This window comes from Marmota marmota, unplaced genomic scaffold (genome assembly GCF_001458135.2).
Source record: "Marmota marmota marmota unplaced genomic scaffold, marMar, whole genome shotgun sequence".
NCBI classification, from domain to species: Eukaryota; Metazoa; Chordata; class Mammalia; order Rodentia; family Sciuridae; genus Marmota; species Marmota marmota.
The window spans coordinates 10,059,543-10,069,665 of NW_026000075.1; the positions used below are offsets into that span (position 1 = coordinate 10,059,543).

General features: G+C 38.4%; 1 protein-coding gene across 2 annotated transcripts in view; it reads left to right on the forward strand.

The window, feature by feature from the left end:
• The window catches only part of Nceh1 (neutral cholesterol ester hydrolase 1), a 63,146-nt gene extending 53,894 nt beyond the window's left edge, over positions 1 to 9,252 (forward strand). For both annotated transcript variants that reach the window (XM_015494258.2, XM_015494259.2), the window contains exons 4-5: positions 3,005 to 3,176; positions 5,495 to 9,252. In XM_015494258.2, the coding sequence (XP_015349744.1) occupies positions 3,005 to 3,176; positions 5,495 to 6,112 (790 nt within the window). In that variant the 3' untranslated portion in view covers positions 6,113 to 9,252. The remainder of the gene's footprint in view (positions 1 to 3,004; positions 3,177 to 5,494) is intronic.
• The last annotated feature ends 871 nt before the right edge of the window (positions 9,253 to 10,123 follow it).

Below are 10,123 nucleotides of genomic sequence, written 5' to 3' on the forward strand. Positions count from 1 at the left end.
AAGGGATTCAGTTTCATTTTGTTGCATATGGATTTCCAGTTTTCCCAGCACCATTTGTTGAAGATGCTATCCTTCCTCCATTGCATGCTTTTAGCCCCTTTATCAAATATAAGATAGTTGTAGTTTTGTGGATTGGTTTCTGTGTCCTCTATTCTGTACCATTGGTCCACCCGCCTGTTTTGGTACCAGTACCATGCTGTTTTTGTTACTATTGCTCTGTAGTATAGTTTGAAGTCTGGTATCGCTATACCGCCTGATTCACACTTCCTGCTTAGCATTGTTTTTGCTATTCTGGGTCTTTTATTTTTCCATATGAATTTCATGATTGCTTTCTCTATTTCTACAAGAAATGCCGTTGGGATTTTGATTGGCATTGCATTAAACCTATAGAGAACTTTTGGTAATATCGCCATTTTGATGATGTTAGTTCTGCCTATCCATGAACAGGGTATATTTTTCCATCTTCTAAGATCTTCTTCTATTTCTCTCTTTAGGGTTCTGTAGTTTTCATTATACAAGTCTTTCACCTCTTTTGTTAGGTTGATTCCCAAGTATTTTATTTTTTTTTGAAGATATTGTGAATGGAGTGGTTGTCCTCATTTCCATTTCAGAGGATTTGTCGCTGATATACAGGAATGCCTTTGATTTATGCGTGTTGATTTTATATCCTGCCACTTTGCTGAATTCATTTATTAGCTCTAATAGTTTCTTTGTAGAGCCTTTTGGGTCTGCTAGGTATAGAATCATATCATCTGCAAACAGTGATAATTTAAGTTCTTCTTTTCCTATTTTGATGCCTTTAATTTCTTTTGTCTGTCTAATTGCTCTGGCCAGTGTTTTGAAATTCAAATTTAATTCATAGTTGTATCCTAGTAGGAATACGTTCTGACCTCCTGGGCAACCATGAAAAGTGTTTGTCATGATATGTAGAATGGTAGTGAAATAAAACAGCCTTTATTTTCACAACTTGAGTCTTGAAGTGCCGCTGTTTTTTTGTTTGTTTTGTTTTGTTTTTTTAATTAAGCATTCAGCTTGGAATGGGGAAGTGACCAGGCATTGGGGTAAACAGACTCTTGTGAGATGTTGCCACCTAGTGGCCAAATGGTGTAATCCTGGTCTAGCCTGTTATGAATGGAACAGTGCGGAGGCAGCTTAAGACTGAAAATCAACTGGAGGAAAAGCATTTTGGATGATTAATTGATCACCACAGATATAAAAAAAATTAAAAAGCTTATTTTATATGCTACATAGAAGTCACTAAGGTAATTTATTATTGCATTTAGTTTCAAAGTGTAACACTTCCTGAACGAACAGTTCTGCATTCACTACTTATTAAAATATTTCAGATTTTTGCCCATTTGATTGCATCTGCACTGAATATCAAGATGTTTAAATAAATACCTGTGTTTTAGGTGGGAAAAATAAATGGTCTTTTGTAGAGTAGATTAGAAAAAAATTGGTTTCTGAAAGTAAACATTCTCATTATAAGATAGAAATCTAAACCTTTAAATCTTAAATGACTGTTAATTCAATTTTGTGTGTGTGTTTATGTGTGGGGATCAAACCCAGGATCTTTTGCATACTAAGCAAGTGCTCTATCACAGCCACACAGCTATTCCACTGTTATTCAACTTTAATTAGGTAATTAGTTTCTCTCTTAATTTATTTTGGTATGTATTTGACTTATTTTACAAATCAAGTAATTTTTCTTTACCTGTTTTTTTTTTTCTTTTTTGGTACTGGGGATTGAACCCAGAGGTGCTTTACCATTGAGCCATATTCCTAGCCCTTTTCAATATTTACTTTGAGACAGAGTCTCTCTAAGTTGCTTAGTGTCTTACTAAGTTGCTGAGGCTGGCTTTGAATTTGCAGTCCTCCTGCCTCCGTCTCGTGAGGCATATGGAGGCATATGCCACCATGCCTGGCTGTACCTCAGTTTCTTCATTTGCAAACTGTTTATACTAAAAAAAAAAAAAGGTTTATTGGATAAATGATGATGACCCTGGACCACTCATAGATACTGAAAACACAGTGATGAATAAAACACGGTTCCTGATATCAGAGAGCACAGCCTTTACAGGAAACACAAAAGTAAATAGTTTTAATTAGAAGCAAAAAGAATGATGAATATATCTAAGCACACAGAAATATCAGGACATTCCTTGAGAAGCCAACCTTGCCTCAGATGCAAGTGGAGTTGCAGTGAAACCTTCCAGTTAAGGATTGAAGGATGAGTGGGAATTAATAAGCAAGGGAGGAGGGTGGCACTGAGCAAGGCACTCCATGCCAAGACCACCAGTGTGGATACGAAAGGTAATATTATGAGGGGGACATAAGATGAAACTGGGGTATTCGTTATTACCAACTGTAATATCACCAATTGTAATATTACAGAGATCTCCAACTTTGAAAGCCCCATTATATCCTAGAGGGTCTGTACTAGACTAAATGGCAAACTTAGCTTTCTTTTTGCTGGTTAAAGCTGATCTCTTAGTTCAGTCTCCCATCAGTACAGATTTTGCTTGGGTTCAATGTCAGGCTGGCATGAACCTCTTCAGTGGAGCACATTTTATAATACTTATCAAATAAATTATGAAAAATGACATATGGGTTCATTATATATGAGATCAATAAAGTATGATTTTGTGGAGTTGCCTTCTAAGCTGAAAGCATTGTCAATGGAACATTGACTTCCAGGCTGAAACTTCCTAAACCTATTGTAAGTCTATCTTAATAATCAATATCTGTGTTTTAAGGTTTACTTCTTGAGTTAGTGGTGGGGATAAGTGTGTTTTGTTTTATTGGATTGCTGGTAGTTAAAAACAAACAAGCAAAAAAAAAAAAAAAGCTACTGCCAATACAAAATTATTACATTACAAACTAAGTATCTTGCAAAAAAAATTATTTTTATGTTTTAAAAAAAACAGTGTTTGTTTTTTAAACTTTAAGTGGCTTATAAAAACTTCATGAAGTCCTTAAGTGAATACAACTTCTGTCTTCACAGATACAGGCTAGTCCCAAACGTTTATTTTCCTGAGCAAATTCATGATATTGTCCGTGCCACAAAGTACTTCCTGCAGCCAGAAGTTTTACAGAAGTACAAGGTTGACCCAGACAGAATTGGCATTTCTGGGGACAGTGCTGGTGGAAATTTGGCCGCTGCCCTTGGACAACAGGTAACACCACTGTCCTGCAGTGCTGGTGGTCACATCTAACAGGCCAACACATTCTCTATTACCTGTGCAAAGTCATTGTTGGGTGGGCTGCTCCTGCAAAGCCAGGTTATTCAAATGATCACACCTGCAGAGCATACAGATCTTTTTGAAATAGGAATGCAGGTCACTGAAGGAAGCAATTCTGAGTCCTTGGGGAGGCTCTGATTTCACTCAGTGTTAGAAAAGGCCTAACATTTTAGAGGGCTCTTTGTTCCAAAGGGCGATGCTTGGAAATTAAGTATCCCCTACACCTTCTCCATGTTTAACTTGCAAAATGGGATGTTTTTCTTAAATGTCAGATCATTTTCTTAGAACTTTGAGACAAATTTTAAAATGTTGCCCAAAGTTTTCTTTTAAAATGAAAAAGAAAAGAAATGAAATAGTTCAGCTTTTTTATTGTATTTATTTTTGTGGTACTGGGGATTGAACCCAGGGCCTCTCATATGTTAGGCAAGCACTCTACCATTGAGCAATGTCCCCCATCTTTTTTATTTTTTAAATTTTGACATAGGGTCTAAATAAATTGCTCAGGCTGGTCTGAAACTTACAATCCTCAGCCTTTTTTTTTTTTTTTGAGAGAGAGAGAGAGAGAGAGAGAGAATTTTATTATTTATTTTTTAGTTTTCGGCAGACACAACATCTTTGTTTGTATGTGATGCTGAGGATCGAACCCGGGCCGCACGCATGCCAGGTGAGCGAGCTACCACTTGAGCCACATCCCCAGCCCCCTCAGCCTCAGTCTTGAGAGTACCTGGGATTTACAGGAGAGCGCTGTTGAACCCAGCTTGGTTCAGCTATTTTAGATGTTAAATTACAAGTTGAACTTATTGTAAGTTCAAGTTCAGCCTGGGCAACTTAGTGAGATCCTGTGTCAAAATAAAAAATAAAAAGGGATTGGGGATATAACTCATTGGTAGAGTGCCCTTAAATATCTCAATCCCCCATACAACCACACACACACACACACACACACACATACAAACATAAAATGGATCTGAGGTTTACCTGAATAAGTTCTATAAAAACTGTGTCATCTAGCCCTAGGAGTCTAATAGCACTCAAAATCTTTGGTAGTTGCATAAATACAAAGATACACACAACATCCTCTTATGGATTAAATAATTTAAGAACAGCATCTCAGTCTTCTCACCTCCAGATTTCTTTTCATATCTTCCAATAATAGCATCTGCCATTTTATTTGTGATATCCCTTGTTTTTTTTTCTTAATAATTATTAACTAATAATAAGTAAAGAACTCAATTCTCCATGTTGCATGGGCAAGTGTCCTGCCCATGTATCCACAGATGGCAGAGGAAAACCCTGTGCAGTGAGGAGGGCACCACAGGCCATAGAGCCAGACAGAATGGGGTGTCAAACAAGCCCCACCCCTGAGAGAGACAGAGCTCTAGACAACTCCCTCAACCTCTCTCAGCCTGAAGACAACTGAGAGCAGGCATCTGATTGCAGGATTTGGTGAAATGACATGTGCACAATTCTTGGCAGATGTTGTTATTTATTGATCATTTTCTCTAGCTTTTACAGAGCAGTTACATCTCAAGTCCGGAGAAGCTTTAGTTACCCAGGAAGCACAGTGACTTGGTTAGCTTCCTTTTAGATGGAACATGACCAAGGCCCAGTTTTAGATAGTAGAATTACAAAATGGGATCACGTGCTCACACTGCAGAGAGCCGCAGGTGAGCTGAGATTGCTGCGATGGGGATGCACTGCCATTCGCATTTCAGCTTTGCTCTGGGGCATGTGCCCATTAAGCAGGATGGAGGGTGCATTGCCAGCATTATTTAAATCCCACTCTCTCATGGAGCATGAAGACTAAATGCTCATCAGAGGGGATTCTACTAAAACACCTTGGAGTGCTGTCATCTGTTCATTTAGCTTTTCCTATACCTCTCCTGGAAGAGTAGGGCTATTTTTTTCCTCTTAGGAAGCTATTCATTGCCTTTTGGGGATGAATAAAAAATTAAATAAGATTCACAGATTATTTGTCCACAATACCTACCAATCAGCACTAAATGCCAGACGAGAGAGATGAGTTAAGCATTAATGTGGGTTTAAAGAATTCAGAGTTCACCTTGGGTTCATTCAAAACTGAGTCACAAACAACATACCTTTCTTTGTAAACATACCTTAATACTGGTCTTGGTAGAAATTTAATGTTCATGCTTTTGACTGATTTAAAGTAGTGCACGAAGCTTCTCTAAAGGGTGTGCTTCTGCAAAGGGAGCCACGCAAAATGAAATAATGTGTTTCCTCTTTTCTAGTTTGCTCAAGATGCCAACCTAAGAAATAAGCTCAAACTGCAAGCTTTAATCTACCCGGTCCTCCAAGCTTTAGATTTTAACACACCCTCTTATCAGCAAAACGTGAACATGCCTATCCTGCCCCGCTACGTCATGGTGAAGTATTGGCTGGACTACTTAAAAGGCAACCACGACTTTGTGCAAGCCATGATAGTGAACAATCACACTTCGCTTGATGCGGAAGAGGCTGTTGCCCCCCGGGCCCGTCTTGACTGGACGTCCCTCTTGCCTGCATCCATCACAAAGAACTACCAGCCTGTCATGCAGACCAAGGGCAATGCCAGGATCGTCCAGGAGATCCCCCAGTTGCTGGATGCCCGCTCTTCCCCACTCATCGCAGACCAGGAAGTGCTTCTGCACCTGCCGAAGACCTACATTCTGACCTGTGAGCACGATGTCCTGAGAGACGACGGGGTCATGTACGCCAAGCGTTTGGAGAGCGCAGGCGTGGAGGTGACCCTCGACCACTTTGAGGACGGCTTCCACGGGTGCATCATTTTCACGAGCTGGCCCACCAACTTCTCAGTGGGAATCAGGACTAGGGATAGTTACATCAAGTGGCTGGACCAAAACCTGTAAAGGAGTCAAACTTCTGGAAGACCCAAGCCCCTCCTGACCTCCTGTACCTGCTTTGGAAAGACATGGACTTTTTAGTCACCTAACCCCGCCCCCTCCTTGATACCTGTGAGTTTTAGAATCTTGAGTCCCTGCAGACTCTATGATAATCTAATTTTTAAAAATGAGTCTGACTAACTTAAGTACAAAAACATCTGAGTTTGGTGCCCCAAAGTGGACCTTTCTCTCTGTTCTCTATTTTAGTCAACTACTGTTAATATCCACAGCTGCAGAGAGTGGGACCAGGAGCCGCAAATTGCCTTGGATCCTGCCCTCCTCAAGATGTCCTTTTCAGAAATTTATCAGCTGTGGATTATAAAATGACTTTTGATGAGTTAAGAAAATGTAAGCTCCTCTTCAACTCGCTAGAGTTTACTTTGGCTTCAGAGCAGTGTTACACGTGTGCACTTTTGGGTCATTACTGGGGGTCAAGTGCCCTCTGTTCTCTGTAGATGGTTTTGTTTCCTATGGGAATTTTGACAAAGGCTTTCTAGCAAGACAAGTTTCTCAAAGGATGTTCTCTCTCTAGTGTTCATTTTATGAGATAGCTATCTCTAAGTCCAGCTGGCTTGAAATGATACTTGAAAGTTACTTTCTACAACTATTCTTAGAAAATATGACTGCATGCACTGGATAGGGACACCTTGTTAAGCTTTTATTGTTTGGTCACCACTGTCTCCTTGGGGAAATCTTTTGGGAACAAATTTATGTAGATTTAGAATAACTTTCCTATTATGAAATAAGTAAAAACAGACAAATGAAACAACCTATTGTTTCATTAAAAACTGTTTTGGGCATAAATTATTAAGAGCAGTGTGTATATATATTTGGTATAGTCAGAAAATAAAGTACATTTAATACTAGTTTAACATTATGAAAAATACCTTTAGAAGGTCTGGTCCATTCTTGAGAACTCAACTTTTTCACTTATATGGCTTTAAAATGGGACTATTTTGGTATAATACAATGTATTGTTTATTTTTTTAAGTTATTTAATGTTAATATATATAGCTAGACATAGGGTTTTTCTGAAAGACATCAGTAATAAATATTAAAAGGAATGGTATTTTTTAAAAAAATACTACTTTAGAGTTCTATCCACATGTAATTTTATGGAAAGAGATAAAATAGCAATTAATAGTACTAGATATTAGGACAAAATATTTTGATATTTATAAACATATAAAAGTTAAAATAATTAGAAATTCTGACCGCACTTACTAAAGTCCTCTAAATTTATACAGTTGAGCATTCCCTAATCTGAAATCTGAAATGCTCCAAAATCCCAAATTTGGATTCTGATGTGATGCCCCATGTAGAAAATTCCACACTCTGAAAGTTTTTTTCATGCACAAATTTATTCTTGTTTAGATTTGAGTCCCATCCCTAAGATATCTCATTATGTAGATGCAGATATTCTGAAATCTAAAAAAATATAGTCCTTTTGAAACCCTTCTGGTCCCAGGTATTTCAGATAAGGGATGCTCAACATGTAGTTCCATAGCTTTGACAAGACACGCACTGCTCTCTCCGCACTTTATGGCCAGAGGAACCCTCTCTTATATTCTTCTGGGTGAAGGGCAGACATCAGCACCTGGTGCCTACACCCCTCATTTTCTCCTTCTGGCCAGGTCTAAAAGTTCCAACACTCAAGTTTATCTTGACATCAATCTTCACTGCCAGTGGGGCATCTTTGGCAAAGTAAGAAATGTCAAATCTGATTTGAGTTGAGCACCTGTCCTTCTTCCTGCCACCCCTGCTTCTGCCCCATGATACTTTTAGGGACTGCAGAAAGCAGCAGCTGAGTCGTGATACACCATACTGTGGAAAGAAAGTAGAACCCTCTCACTCTGGGGGACGGGTAATTCCCACCTCCAGCAATGAGATAACAGATGGAAATTCACATTTTTGTTTTTAATTTATTGTAAGAGCCCATAGCATTTTATGTACAAAACACAAGTTAATGAAACTGTGTGTCTGTGTGTGTTCCTGTGTGTGTATAAAAATAATCAAGCCACCTAGCTAAGGTACTTAGGTGAGTCACTGACCATCTCTGGGCCTCTTTTCCCTTTCCTGTGAAATCAGAGAGCTGAATTACTAGATCCTTAAGGTGTCTTCTGACTAAAAGTCCAACCAATTTGTCAAACTGGACAAACTGTATTGACCTATGGTGATTTTTTTTTCCGGAGGGGGAGGGGAGTTGGGGGGTGGGTCATAATTTTATATACTCAGATACATGCATCATCAAAGATTTGTTTTTCTTAAAAATTGAGAATTTAGTTCTTACCCTATGGTAGTTACCGTCCTCATATGATGCTGTTTTTATTTTTATTTTTGTGAGCCTAAGATTGATCCCAGGACCTTGCTCATGTTAGGCAAGCACTCTACCACTGAGATACACTATAGCCCTATTTATTTATTTATTTATTTTATTACCATTTAAAAGTAGACTTTATTTTGAATTTTTCTACTCCTAAGAAATAAGAAATATAATACATGCACAGAGTTCCTTAAAATGACACTCCCCCGCCCCCAGATTGTGAGCCAAATCCTATAGTAATTAGAGACAACAAATGATTCCAGATTTTTAAAGAGCTCTCTGAGATGAAAAGGGAGTAAGAAAAAAGGGGTCAACCACTGTTTCTGATAAAATACTTGAGTCTCATTGTCCTTTTGGGTTAATTCTTATTAAAAAAAAATGTTAACGATCTTCAGATTGATCTTTTTTTTAGTATAACTTTGTTTTGTTTTCCTGTTTTATGAAAAAGTTGATAATCTTTTAGTAATATTATTGTTGTCTGTGAAATAGGAACATTAATATATGAAGAAAAACCTTGAAGTGCTGCAAAATGTAGTGAGGTGTAAATTAATCTTCATTGATTTGTGAAGAATTTAAGACCATTGTGTAATTACCTTGGTGTGGATATAATATTCTATGCATGACCTTTTAACCTTTGACTTCTTGCCTCCTTCCCACTGCAAAGGGGAAAGGCAGATTTATGAAGGATTTTAGGGACAAATATATTTTATAAAAATCCAGTGTGGAGATGGAAAGCATATCTGTTTGAAATCATGTTTGGAAATAAAATGGCTCCATCTGGGAATGTGCCTCCTTCACTTCCACTCCTTGCATTTTCTGGTTCCTGTTTGAGACACTGCTCCCTCTCTTTCTCTCTCTGTGCCAGATCTCTGTCCCCCTGAGTACTCCAGTTCGCTTTCAGTCCCTGGGAGGTGGTTTGGTGGCCTCTGTGGTGACACTCACCTCCTGTATAGATACATTATGTGTTTGCTGCCCATGGTGACCCTGCCTTGGACTGACTGGAGTTTTCATAAAAGCATGGGACTGTTGGGGACCTGAAAATATCTTTCAGCAAAGGTAAATCATAATGTAAATGGGGCTTGAACCATTTCAAGTTGACCCTATGGTCTCATTTCCCACTTGAGCTTATTACGCTTAGTTTACATCAATAACGTAGACATAGATAAAACTTTTTTCTAGAGTGAATCACTTATATTAATACTAAATGGTCACACATGAGTGTGTAAATTAGATTTTCCTATTTAATTTTAGTTATTTTCTTCTTCTCCAACAAAATTTCTGGTATGTGGCTGTATTTCACTGTTCCTTTGGGACATGTAAATATAAGTTGTATATTTTTTGTTGTTGTTTGAGGTTTTTGTTTGTTTTGTTTATTTGTTTTGGTACCGGGGATTACAAAAGGGCTTTTTCCACTGAGCTAGATCCCCAGTCCTTTTTTTTAAAAAATTTAAATATGATCTCTTAGGCATACGTGGATTACTTGGGCCTGTCATTCAGCACAGCATTCTGTGTCCTTAGAGAATTATGGGGGTGGGGGATGATATCAGGTGCACATGTCTGTCTAGAATGCTCTTCCCTGGATTTTCTCTTGGCTGGCTCATTGTTGACATTTCAGACCAGATGCCCCCTCCTCACAGAAGTCCTCCTTCCCAGCC